The following is a 13,803-nucleotide window of genomic DNA, read 5'->3' as shown; positions in this document are numbered from 1 at the left end:
TGGAATAAGGCCCACCCTAATGACCTCATTTTAACTTGGTGACCTCTGTTAAGACCCTATCTCCAAATACAGTCCGATTCTCAGGTACCAGGGGTTAGGACTTCAACATATGGATGGGTATGGGGGGACACAGCTCAGCTCATAGCAAAGGTAGAAGGTGTCACTCTTTGCTGAGGAAAGGTTTGGTCTCTTGGGTTAGCTGCCAGTAAGTCGCCAGCCAGCCAGCACCGAGGGAATTCCTAAGTAGCGTTGTTGCATGTTATGAGAGCAGTTATTAAACAACCTAAAGTGCGGGTGGGGGGAGTGGGGAGATAAGACAGACAAGATAATTTCAGATTAAATTATTTCAAGAGTGGCTCACTACTGAGAAGACCATTTGGTGGGCTGCTTGTTTTACAGGTGGAGTTCAAGGGTGCATCCCCTGGGCCAGGCCGTGGGCTCAGGGCTAGGATTAGAGACAGCACTGGCCCCTTGCTGCCCCCACAGGTTCCTCTTATGGGGGGACTTCAGGAGATCAAGCTGACAGTACTCCGTGTTTTGGGGGCATGGAGGGGACATGTCAGGGAAGGACTCCTCAAAGAGGCATGTCTTGGCTATTTGGCTGTAACTCTTTAGCTTATCGGCCATTTTCTGGTACTTGGCTTCCCCTCCTCCTCTCTCGTCCATTATGCTGGAACATCTCTCAGACACATGCTTCTCAGGTACATCTCTGGGCTCGGCTCTTCATGGGAGTAGCAGTGGTCGCCAGAGGGGGGCCAGGCCCAGCATTGTCATTACCGTGGAGCAGGTGTGGGTGTGGTGCCCTGGCTCCTTTTAGCTCAGTGGGGCTTGCAGTGCTGCTTCTGCTATAGAAAAGGCTTGTTGCTTCTGAAGCAATTCCTCTGAAAGGGGTTGCCTTGTACTTTTGTCGTATATCATTAAAGAGATCACAGCACTAGGACTGTCCCAACAAGCCAAGTGACCGAGAGGAAGCCCTTCTTGCTGTGTCTAACTTTACAGAATTACAAACTGAGAGTGCTGGCTGGTCTTGACCTCTAAGGCCCTAGGAGCTCCTAGGGGAAGGGGAGGACCGTGCACCCTCCTGGAGCACTGTGCTTTACCTGTGTTCTCTCACTGGATCTCCACAAGAGCCCTGTGTGGCATGTGCTGTCTCATCATCCCCATCTTACAGGTGAGGAGACTGAGGTGCCGAGCAGTGGAGTGGAAGGTGGAGGCAGGACTATAGCCGGGAGGGTCTGATTCTAGCGCATGTGCTCCTTGCAGCCCTGATACCATGTGGCATGAATGTCAAACCAGGTTACAGTGTTGCAATACAAAGATACTTCAGAAAGTTCATGGAAAAATTAAAAGATAATCCTTCCATGAACTTTTTGAAGACCCTTTGTATGTGTGGGTAAAATTTCTCTATTTCGCAGCTTCCTTTATACACATCATCCCACTTTTACTGGAGTGTGTGTGCATCTGTCTGCAGGTGCAGGTGTCAGTGATGTGGCCTAGAGTGGCTGTGAATGGTGGGGCAGTGGTCTCCATGCACCTCTCTGAAGACTGAGTCAGGAGGAGACGGCTAGTGCGCTGCAGGAAAGTATGACATAAACAATTCAGAAACCAACTTGGTGATTGCTTATTGTATTTTACGGTCAAAAGTAATCATCCCAACTCCTCTGTATAGACTCAAGATCATTGAAAGTACGTCCATACAAAAACCTGGACATGAATGTTCACAGAGCACCATTGATAATAGCAAAAACTGGAAACAGCCCAAGTGACCGTCTGTGGATGACTGGATAAATAAAATGTGGTATATCCATTCAGCGGACTATTATTCAGCTGTAAAAAGGAATGAAATTCTGATACACGTTACAACATGACTGAAGCCTGAAGACATTTTGCTGAATGAAATAAGCCGGTCGTGAATCATACATGTGAGAGTATTCCATTCGTGAGATGTCTAGAACAGGCAAGTTCATAGACACAAAATGTAGATCAGCAGTTGCCAAGGGCTGGGGCAAGGATACTGGGAAGTGGCTGCTAATGGGTGTGGGGTTTTCTTTTGGGGTGATAGAAATGTTTTGGAAAACAGTATAGGTGATGGTTATGCAACATTGTGAATATACTAAAAACTACTGAATTTCACACTTTCAATAAAGCTTTTTTTTAAAATGAGTCTCAGGTGCCCGAGCAGAATTTGGTAAGAGTCTTCCAGGCAGAGGGACCCATGAGGGCACCGAAGTGGGAAAGAACCACTGAAGTTCAGTGACCAAGTCAAGTCTGGAGGTCTGGGGCATGGTGGGGAGCTGTCATCCTGGGCTGAGCCATTGTCACTGCAGGTTTGGATAACAGCCACAACTTCCTAACTGGCCTCCTACAAACAAATCTCTACACAACACAGGGATTTTTTAAAAAATGCCAGTTGGTTTTGCCAAATGCGCTTCCCTGACTCCACAGACCTAGTCCCTTATAGTGAAGGTTCACCTCATCGCTCCCTTCCCTGCCTGCCCAGCCTAAAGCAGGTTTTCACTCCCAAAGCAGCAATGTGGACAGGAGCCTCTAAGCAGCCGTCAGTGCTTCACACGGGAAAATAGCTGATGGGTATTGGCTGTCATAGTCGGCAGAATAATGCTCCCCTCCCCTGTGCCCGCATCCTAATCTCCAGAACCTGTGAATGTCACCTTACACGGCAAGAGGGACTTTCAGGTGGGTCAAGTTGTGGATCTTTCCTGATTATTCAGGCGGGCCCAGTGTGATCACAAGGGGCCTCATAAGTCAGTGGCAGGACAGTCACAGAAAGATATGATGATAAAGCACAGGTTGGAGCCATAAACTTTAAAGATGGAGAAAGGGCCGTGAGCCAAGGAATTTAGGCAGCCTCCAGAAACTGGAAAAAGCAGAGAAATGGGGCTCCCTTAGAGCCTCCGGAAGGAACGCAGCCTGCTGGCATCCTGATTTTGACCCAGTGAGACCCATTTCAGACATTTGACCTCCAGAACTGTAAGAGCATAAGACTGTGCTGTTTTAAGCCACTGTCTGTGGAAATTTGTTATAGCTTTGATAGAAAACTAATCCAGCTTTCTTGTTGTAGCTCCTCAGTGGTAAAAGAGGCTGCTCACAGCACCAGGTCAGCTTGCTGACCATTGGCGTGTGCATGCCACGCGCCTGGCACAGTGACTGGCCCACACTAGGTCCTCAGCAAATGCGTGTTGTCTCATTTGATTATTGAATCCAACCCCTTCCTTCTACAGAATGGGAACATGGAGGCAGAGGGAGGAAGAACTTGTCTGAGTTTAAAAAGCAAAACAAAACAACACCATAGAACCAAGCCTAGAAGTCAGATGCTTTCTGGTATGTCTCGTTAGAAGACGCTCCCAATTAGAGTGTTTCACCCGTCCTGGGTTGGCTGTGATGTGGGGAGCATTTCCTGCTCAGACAGGGTCTGTACAGCATTGTAACTATGACTCACAGCCCTTCAGTGGGCTACGCAAGCAGTTTAGTGGATTGCAACTAGTGTTTTTTTTTTTAATTTTTTTTAATTTTTTTTATTTTTATTTTGTCAATATACAATGTAGTTAGTTATTGTGTCCCATCACCGAAACCTCCCTCCCTCCTCCCTCTCCCCCCTCCCACCCAGATGTGTCCCCTCCAGTTTCTTGTTGTAAGAGCTTCAAAAAAAAAAAAAAAAAAAAGTTGAGGTTGTTAAATCTTCCTCCCCCCCAACTAGTGTTTTTTAATGAGGTAAAACAGAGTAGAAAATATTAGAGTCTATCACACACATAAGAGAGTATTTTTTGGTTGCAGTGTTTGTTTCTATGAATTACTTTGGAACATTTGTTTCTATGAATATCACTATACAAGTAGTGCTTTGTCACATTTGTTTTTGTGTGCACGTCTGCTGGTGCCTGCCGTGTACTAGGTGGGGATGTGAAATGTGGGATGAATGTTGGGCACGTGTGTCCTGTGCAACTGGGGGATAAACAAGGTCTCAGTTGCTAGGTTCTGAATGGGCCGCATGCCCACCGCCAAGCCGGCCTTAATGAAGAGCTGCCTGCTGCTGAGCCTGGCTTGGCTTATGTCCTAAGGGACACATTTGGGCTGGAAAGAGGTTTAGAAAGTGGACAAGTTATTCCCTTTCCAAATTGATCAGGCACGTTCAACAATCTAGACTCACAGGATACTTATCGTTGCTAGTGGATTTTTTTTTTTAATTGTTGTATCCTCAAAACATGTATAACCTTAGCACACCCCTCCCTCTGCCCTGGACTTGTGTACAGAGACACAAGTACAGAGTGGTAAAAAGGAGAAAGGTCAGCTGAACAGCTGTGATTTTACTTTGCATAGTATTAAATAGCTTATTTGATTTATAGTCCCCCGCAGAATGTGCTGATTTAGGGATTTAGTTGGCCAAATCAAACAGACACAGGCCTGGTAATATTCCTTGAAATTGCTGTATAGCCCAAGATACCAATCTCCCATTTTCTGCAGATATAAAAACCAGGGGATTCTCACTCCCTTTGAGGATTTGTGTTGTGGGATGAGCCAGAGTGATTGCTTCAATGATAAGCCAGCCTGGGAAGGAGGTTATGGAACAGGGTGTATTTATTTATTTATTATTAAAAAAAATTTTTTTTCACTGTCCACGTTTGTGGAGTACAGTTTACTGTTTCAGTACATGTACGTGTTGTATAATGATCCAGTCAGAAGAGTTAGCATGTCTGTCACCTAAACATTTATCATTTCTTTGTGGTTATTGCATTCAGGATCCTATTTTCTGGCAATATTGAAATATACAAGACAATATTATTAGCTGCTGTCACCCTAGAGCACCAGAACTTCTTCCTAACAGTAAGGATGTATTTATATCCAAGTGCTGGCTCCTTCTGTTTTTGACACTGCTCGCCAGACTGCTTAGTCACTGTTTGCAGAGCGCCACACAAGTGCCAAGGGCTCTCGGGGCTTTGTCCCCTAACTGTGTACACAGGTGTTGGATTTGAGTGTGGTTGTTGATAGAAGCAACAGGCTTTTGTTGGGTACTGGGGAGGGGACTTGGAGTAAACTGTCTCCAGGTAGGATGACGCACATGGACAGGTTCATGGAGAAGAGTCGGTCAAATCAAAAGCAGGAAGGAGTTGAAGCAGGGGTTGTGGCAAGGAGTCGAGATCCCTTGGTGCTGTCAGCCAGTGACCCTTACCACAGGGTTCACATGTCTGAAGGACTGTTGCGGGCAACAGGGGACATACTTTTTCTTTTTAGTGACACAGTAATCCTATGCAGTTTATGAACACCAAAAGAAAGTTTCCAAAAACCTGAGTCTTGCAATGAGTGAATTTCTTCAAAAGCACATGCCTAAGCCCCAACCTCAGGCAATTCTGAGAGGAAAGAGCCTTGTAAGCCTTGCCAGCCCCCTGCCCCTAGCTGAGGCCCTCTGTATTATACAGTGGACAAGAGTTTGCTGCATTCTAGGGGTGGTTGATCAGATAACATTTCAGCTTCTCTCTAAAGTGAATATGCCCTGTGATTGTTGGCTTTGTGTTTGTGAAGTTTGTTTTTAAGAAACCATCACTTGCTGTTACTTTTAAATTTTTTATCGTAAAAATATGTAACATAAAACCATCTTAAGTGTACAGTTACTAGTGTTAAGTATATTCACGTGGGTGTGCAACCAATCTCCATAACTTTTCATCTTGCAAAACTGTAAGATTCCCATTCCCCCTCCCCCAGCCCTGGCAGCCACCATCCTACCCCCTATCTCTGTGAACTGGGCTTCTCTAGGACCCCACAAGTGGAACCCTACAGTATTTGCCTTTTTGTGATGGGCTTATTTCACTGAGCAGCACGTTATCAAGGCTCATCCATGTTGCAATCACTTGCTGTTATTTTATTTCTTATTTTTTGCATTTTCTACGATTTCCACAATGGACAATAAGTTATGTAAAACAGTGAGAGGCATAGTACAAGAGGGAGCCACAGGGGCCATAATAAATGTGGAGTTTGTACTCAGTGTAGTCGGGAGGTTTTTGAGTTTTGAGCAGAAAAGCGATGTGTTATGATGTGTGTTTACAAAGGACAAAGGTGTTTCCTCACCTGCTGTGTGGAGAATGGGTTGCGTGGGGAGTGGATCAGGGTGGAGCCGGCTCTTGTGCTTGTCCAGGTGAAAGATGGTGGCTGCCTAGGTGGAGGGGTGGCAGTGGGAATGTGGAGAAGTGGATGGATTTCAGGCATGTCATGGAGGTGACATTGACTGTTCTTGGTGATGGCGTGGCTGTGGCGCATGAAGAAGGTGTCTGGGATGATGCGCAGGTTTCTGGCTTGGAAAGCGTGTAGGTTGGAGGCACAAACTCAGGCATTTCATTTTGCACATGCTGAGTGCGAGGTGGCTGTGAGACATCGAGTAGTGATTGGAAGAGGAGACAGAGGAGGCAGCGAGTGTAGACAGCGATTTTCTGTTTGGTTATAAAGAGGAGGGAGGAAAGAACTCAGTACCAAGATGGGGATGTACAATCAGAGAGGGGGGGTTTCTAGCTTCAAATGGGAGAAATTTGAGCGTGTTTGAGAATAGATGGGATGATACTTCCCAAGCTGATTGACAGATGCCATGCAATCCACATCAAAATCCCAGCTGCCCTTTTTGCAGAAATTGACAAGCTGATCCTAAAGTTTATACGGAAAGTCAAGGGACCCATAATAGCCAAACAATCTTGAAAAACAGCAAAGTTGGTGGACTCACACTTCCCAATTTCAAAACTTACTGCAACACAACAGTAATCAAGACAGGATATTACTTGCACAAGGATAGCTCTGATGGATTACTAGCACGAGAGAGGACAGAAGCCAGGTCAGGACACGTTTCCTTGGAGGAGCTGTGGAAACCTCCCTTGGGTAGCAGGACACAGGACTGGAGTTCGGGAGAAAGGTCTGGGTTAGGGACATACAGGAGAAGACTTTCTTTGTCTTGGCCTGGCCTGGTGGCAAGGCTGAAATCTTGATGGGGCCTGGTGGGCATGGACTGGGATTCTTCTACCTCCGAGTCTGCTTATGAGTACGGACCGGCAGGGCCTTAGCTAGTGCTGGACGGTGTGGTGTGATTGCTTTGCTTTGCCTGCAAGGCTGTCTGGGTTAGATGAGGCTCTCTGTCCAGGCCGGCTCTCTGGTGGCCCAGGATGCAACCTAGGCTTCATCCAGACGCATCTGGGCTGCAAAATGTGCTGTCTTATGATGAGAGTCTCCAGTTTTTGTGTAACCACCTTGAAACAAAACGTGAAAAGTCAGCATTTTAATGGATTCTCTTCACCTCTAAAATGAGTGGGTTGTACGAGATGATCTCTGAGGTCCCGTTCCACTCCGCCTGGCTCCGATTTGGATATTTTCATATATGCAACATCAATCAGACACACTGCTCACCTCACTTAAGTAATGACACAGAAATCCACTGGTGTGTGTGTTTATGTTGGCTGCCGGGGAAGGAAATGCTATGTGCATTTATTATTAGTCAAGAGACTGGCTTAGAAGTGTTTTGGGATGGCCTTGTCTAAATCACTGACATTCTTATGACTCGGTTTCCCAGGCTTATGTCACATCAGTAGAATGTTAAAGCTCATCAGATAGTGAGTGAGTTTAGATCGGGATGTGTCTTTGTTCTCTCTGCATCTATTAAGCTTTTGAATATGTTAATATGACTCATAAGCTGTTTACTTATACATGTTTATTGAGGGCCTTCTACTTATCAGTGGATCTACTAGTGGATTCTGCTTAGTACCAAACATAATAATAGCTAACATTCGAGAGATTCCTATGTATCAGATATGTGCTAAACACTTTACATGTAATGACCATGTAATCCTCACATTAACCCACAGCAGCAGAGTCTATCTCCATTTTACAGATGTGAAAACTGAGGCACAGCGCTGTCATGTCCCTTGCCCAAGGTGTCTCTCCTGGTGAGTGGCAGAGCTGGGATCTGCATCTAGGCTGTTTGGCCCCAAAGCTGGTCACCAGTACTAATATCCTGATGTGTTGTCCTGAAACAGCCTTGGACCAGAGTTGGGAAGCCTCGGGCCCCAGTTCTCATGTGACACGAGTAGTGTCACCTTCGGCAAAGCACTTAGTGTCTTGCACTGTTTCATAGAACCTGTGGCCCTAAGAGTGGTGTGCCTCTTGTCATAGGGCTATGGCAAGACCTTAAGCCTCCTGACACATCGTGACAGCACCTTATTTGTCATTGGTGGTTTTATTTCTGTAATGTCATCCCCTTATTCTGTGGGGAGAGGAATAATTACATATAATCTCTTTATTTTACATATGGGGAACAGGTCACTCCTATGGGGTCAAGTTTTTGCTCCAGGACCCCCACTCAGTGAGTGGCAAACTGGGACAAGACCTCGCACCTTCTGGCTTTGGGACCATTTCTGTTTCTGCTGATAATTAACTGCTGTGGCCCTTGGGTTCCCACCTATAAAAAGGGCATCTGATTTCTGAGGTCCCAGAGTACTACCCACACAGAGCTGAACGCCAGGGACAGTATGTGGAGACAGCTACTCCATTTTTTAAAAATTGAAATATAATTCACAAAACATAAAATTCCCCATTTTTAAGTTTACAATTCAGTGTTTTAAAAAATATACTCACTGTGTTATGCAGCCATCACGACTAATTCTAGGACATTTCTATCACCCCGAAAAGAAAGCCCAGATCCATGATAGACATTTACCTTTCTGTGTAGAAAGGAAGAATGAAATTGTCCTTTCAATTTCAAACTCAGCAGCAAAGTGACTTATGCCATTTGTAAAAAAAACAAAACAAACAAACCATCCCCCACGTTTTAGCTGCTACATAGGACACTTCCTGGAAATATGTAAAAAGACTGCGAGCTGTGGTGTCTGCATTGAACCAATCCCTTGCTTACCAAGTTTCCCTTTCTGGAGAGGGTGGCTGGAACGAGGTGTGCCCTGTGAATTCCTGTAAGCCAGTGGCCTGGGTCCAGCTCCTCAGTGGCCACTGCACATGGATTGATGGTGGTGGCTGTTTTGGACCGAATGTGTCATTATAGTCCTCTCTGGGAGCCCTTTAAATTTATTCATGAAACTAGTTGGAGCTCAGGTGGCCATAGCTAAATCCATTTAGTAATCAGAGTAAGAGAAAAGCCGTTTTCGTGTTTCCTTGCAGTGCTGCAGTGCTTAGCTAATCCAGAGGATATTAATTACTCAGCATGCTTTGAGGTGTAAAAGCATAAATTTATCAAGACAAATGTGTTCAAATCTAGATTGAGGTAACAAGAGTTAAAATGGTGCAGAAATTCTGGGAAATTGGGGACTAACAGAACTAGCATTTTTGGTTTGCTTCTACCCTCTCTAGCACAAAGGATATCTACTTGTTTGTGCTGAGGGAGAGAAATTATTTTCACCGAAGAGACATTGGTAAAACTGACCGTACTTGCCGGTGATTTTGTCGCATAGGTTTCCCACAAGCAGTGTTCAGGAATGTTTCCGAGGTGGGCAGGGAGGTGTGAAGTTGTTTTTCTGATCTGCAGACTTTCCTTTTATTAGTCGCAGCCCCAGTGGCCCCCTGCCGGTGGGCAGGGGAAATGCAAGGCTTTACAGGCAGCTGCATCACGTGAGGTCTCTATCGTTTTATGGTGGGGCGTCTTCATTACATGGTTCATTTCAGGGTAAATCGAGCTACGCACCGTGCCCCTCCGTCAGTAGCTCAATCCATTGGGCTGATCTTAGTCTTATTCCTTGAACCCAAGCAATCAAGAGGCTTGTGTCACAGTCATATTTGCTGGGTCATGACTTGGTTCCTCAGGTCTGAATTTGATTCTGGTCCATCTTATAGTGAGTGGGTTTTCCTGGCATTTAATGGTCTCACCATTGACCAAATCGGTTTCCCTTTTGGAAAGTAGCTCCATTTCCTTGGCATTGTGTAGATGCAGGCACTAGCCTGGGTGACAGGCAGGTGAGTGGCATTGTGGCTTTCCTGGACAAACTTACATATAGTGTGGATACTTATGGAACCTCCATTAAGGTAGACAAATGGAAAATCCCAAGATGATGCACCTGCAGTTTATCAGACTAAGATGTCCCTGGTATTCTTATTCATCCACAGAAAAGGGTCAAGATTTTAAAATTTGCAAAAGCAGTTTAGGTGAGTATTTATATATATTCACATAGGAATTATACTGGGCCCTCTTCTAAAAAAAAAAAAAAAAAATTGAAAACTGCTTACATGAACAAAAGAAAAAGGTAGAATAAAAACCATCCGTAGAGAGCAGGGGGATAGATGTAACCAGCCACTTGAGAGGCGCCGATCTCCATGCTTGAGTCCTGACTTTGCCTCTGAAATCTTTGGCAACTAGGGGTCTCAGCTGCCTCTGCAGTTCTTAATCCAGCAGCAGGCAGCAGACTCATTCCTCTACAGAGATGAGTTTGCTCTTGGCATGAAACCCGTGGATTTTATCACAAAGTACTATGAGGTACTGTGTACTGGTAGTTCTGTGGGCACAGATTGGAGATACTCTCGCAGTGTGGAGGCAGTTTGGGTGGTCAAGATGAAGACACTTTTAGGGAATGCCTCCTTGCTGCCAGGTCTGTGTTTGGTGTTGGCATGGAGATGACCAAGTCCCAGTCCCTGCTTCAAGCAGCTCACTGTCTGTTGCAGCGCTTCTTATGGAACTTTCCTCAGTGATGGAAATGTTCTCTATGTAAGCTGTCCAACTCAATAGTCACCAGCTACATGTGGCTATTGAGTACTTGAAATGTGGTTAGTGCAACTTATGAACTGAATTCTAAAATATTGAATTTTAATTAATTTTAATTTAAACAGCTACACATGGCAAGTGGCTACCATGTTGGCCAGGGCAGGTCTAGGGAGAAGACGCACATAAACACTTTATTGGAATGGGCGTGCTCTCGGGATGAACTAAGTGGTGTGGCAGTAACAGAGGCGGGAGTGCTTAATTAATCAAATCCAAATGAAAGGCTACTTAAGGGACCCATCAGACGGTCTCTCTCAAGGATCAGACATTTCAATCAAGGCTTTGGCAGGTGCTGGATCACAGCCAGCTCATGACGGAATTCTCTAACAAGGGCCTGCTGTGCCTTGTTTTGCAGCCTTCGTTAAAATGCACCCTTAGCTTTAGATGCCAATCCTGGTGGGTCAGGTTGCAATATGAGGTCAAGCTTGTGTTCCCTCCCAAAGAGACAAAATCTGCTCCAGGATGGCCACTGGCCACTGGGGTGTCTCTGGGTAGAAGCAGTACTTTTCTCACTAAGTGGATCTTCTAAAGGACACGCAGTAGTCCATGGGTAACATTTCCAAAGTTTTACCCTATTGTAAAGGACATTTCAGACACGAATTACCAGCTCAGTACATGCTGCTTCTGTTAAAAGAAACTCTTTGTGGCCCTCTGCAGTGGAATGAGGTAACTCTTTCTGCTGATTACTTGAGCGATGGCCACTAGGTACAGGGATTGGGGGTTGTGAATTGAGCCTTTGGTGAATCAGTTGCTTTTTTTTTTTTTTTCCTTTTGGGTAGAAGCAGTACTTTTCTCACTAAGTGGATCTTCTAAAGGACACGCAGTAGTCCATGGGTAACATTTCCAAAGTTTTACCCTATTGTAAAGGACATTTCAGACACGAATTACCAGCTCAGTACATGCTGCTTCTGTTAAAAGAAACTCTTTGTGGCCCTCTGCAGTGGAATGAGGTAACTCTTTCTGCTGATTACTTGAGCGATGGCCACTAGGTACAGGGATTGGGGGTTGTGAATTGAGCCTTTGGTGAATCAGTTGCTTTTTTTTTTTTTTTTCCTTTTTGTCTTTTTTCATGTCCGGCAACAGATCGCAACCCTCAGTGTCGCGCCTGTACCGGACCGGGACCGGCAACGGGATTGCAACCCTTGGTGTTGCGCCTGCACCTCGCTCAGCCAGTGAGCGGGAACCAGTCTGTATGTGGGATCCGAACCCTCGGCGGGAGCGCCACCGTGCTCCCAAGCGGCGCACTGTAGCAGTGCGCCACGGGGCCGGCCCGAATCAGTTGCTTTTTAATGTGTGTTGGTACCAGAGGGTGAGCCTGTGCCGTTAACGCAGAGAATTCCTGTCCGCCTGCATCCAAACTGAGTTGTTTAGTTATAGATTGCATGAGGGGGTATAGCACATGGCCCTGTTTTACATCACTTGAGGTATGGTATCTCTCACGAGAATGTTCCTGTCATGATTTTAGCAGCCATGGAAGGTTTCACAGTTTGCAGGCTTTGAAGACTTGGTAGCTCAGGATCTAGATTGAGATTGAATGGTTTTATCCATAGGTGGTTTGGGTCTATTGAATCCAAGGTCGACGAGGGATTAATAAATACTACAAAGTTGTGTACGTTACTCTTAACTCTTTGCCTATTGATACGTAGCAAGATATATCAGCAAACAGTGGGGGAATGACTGAGGCTAAAACGTCTTATTACTTCTTCCAGATGTTATTGGGAGAAACCTACTCTCACAATTGTTGGGCGAGAAAGCAGAGATTAGGTTTTGAAGGGAAGTCCCAGTGGGATGATAGGTTTATGGTTTGGGAGGAATTGATACGGAACAACTACTGCTTATTATTAGAGAAATGCATGTACATGATTACAAACAAAAAATGGCAGAGAAGGGTTTAAATTAATGGTAAAATGCTCCTTTTCCCTTCCCCCGACCCCTGTTCCCATTCCCTGACATGACCAGTTTCCCTGCGTAAACTTCCAGAATATTGTTATGGAAATACATATAGATATACACACACAGAGAGATGGGAAAATACTTCTCTGTGCCTTGCTCTATTTAATACTGTGTTTTGGAGATTGCTCCCACGTCAGTGCATATGGGCTTGTCCCATTCTTTTTCACACCTACACAGTACTTCCCTGTGTCGGAGAACGATCTTCCATTTAACCGTTCCTCTTTGCTGCACGTGTGGCCCTGTAAGCAGTGCTGCAGTGGGCATCCCTGTACGTACTTCTTTGGGTACATGTTTCAAGCATTTTTTCTGTAACAGGTACCTAGAAATAGAATTGCTGGGTTGAAAACTATGCATATTTCAATTTTTAAGTGTTGAGATAATTGTAGACTTACAGAAAACTTGCAAGTACAGTATAAGGAACTTGTTTTATTTTCTCCCTAAACCACTTGAGAGTAAGTTGGTTACCCAATGTCCCATCACCAACCCCCAATACATTTCAGTGCATTTCCTACAAAAAAGGACACCCTCCTCCTGACTACAGTACTTCCATCAAATCAGGAAACTGACAGTGATCCAATATGAACATCTGGTCCACAGACCTCATTCAAATTTTGCTAATTGTCCTAATAATGGCCTTTTTTTTTTTAAAGATGACCGGTTAGGGGATCTCAGCCCTTGACTTGGTGTTGTCAGCACCACGCTCTCCCAAGTGAGCCACGGGCCGGCCCTAAATGCTAGGTTATTAAATGCTGGGACTTTTCTTGGTGGATTAAATGCTTTATTCCCTAAAATATTGCTCTTTTCCCACTTAGAGCTTTGGGTCTTGAATTTTGTCTTGTTATATCAATATCACCACATCTGTTTCCTTCCTATTAGCATTTACCTGATACATATTTCTCTGTGCTTTTATTCTCTACTTTTTTTTGCTATTTTGTTTTACGTGCATATTTTCTCAATAGCATAATTAGATATCTTTTAATTCCACTTGTCTTTTAATAGGAGATTTTGCACATTTACACTCATTTTTCAGTGATGTGATTGTACATGTTTCTATGTTAAAGTTCGTATCTTTTTAAACAAATTTCTTCTTTTATTATGATAAAGATACA

At 44.8% G+C, this 13,803-nt stretch overlaps 1 protein-coding gene across 1 annotated transcript in view; it reads left to right on the top strand.

Annotated features, from left to right (window-relative positions):
• The first annotated feature begins 7,900 nt into the window (after positions 1-7,900).
• CD99L2 (CD99 molecule-like 2) overlaps positions 7,901-13,803 on the top strand; it is a 53,150-nt gene continuing 47,247 nt past the window's right edge. Inside the window, exon 1 of the mRNA XM_008588515.1 lies at positions 7,901-7,928. Within this exon, the coding sequence (XP_008586737.1) occupies positions 7,901-7,928 (28 nt within the window). The remainder of the gene's footprint in view (positions 7,929-13,803) is intronic.

This window comes from Galeopterus variegatus, unplaced genomic scaffold, assembly GCF_000696425.1.
Source record: "Galeopterus variegatus unplaced genomic scaffold, G_variegatus-3.0.2 Scaffold4870, whole genome shotgun sequence".
NCBI classification, from domain to species: domain Eukaryota; kingdom Metazoa; phylum Chordata; class Mammalia; order Dermoptera; family Cynocephalidae; genus Galeopterus; species Galeopterus variegatus.
This window is presented reverse-complemented; position numbering and strand designations above follow the sequence as displayed.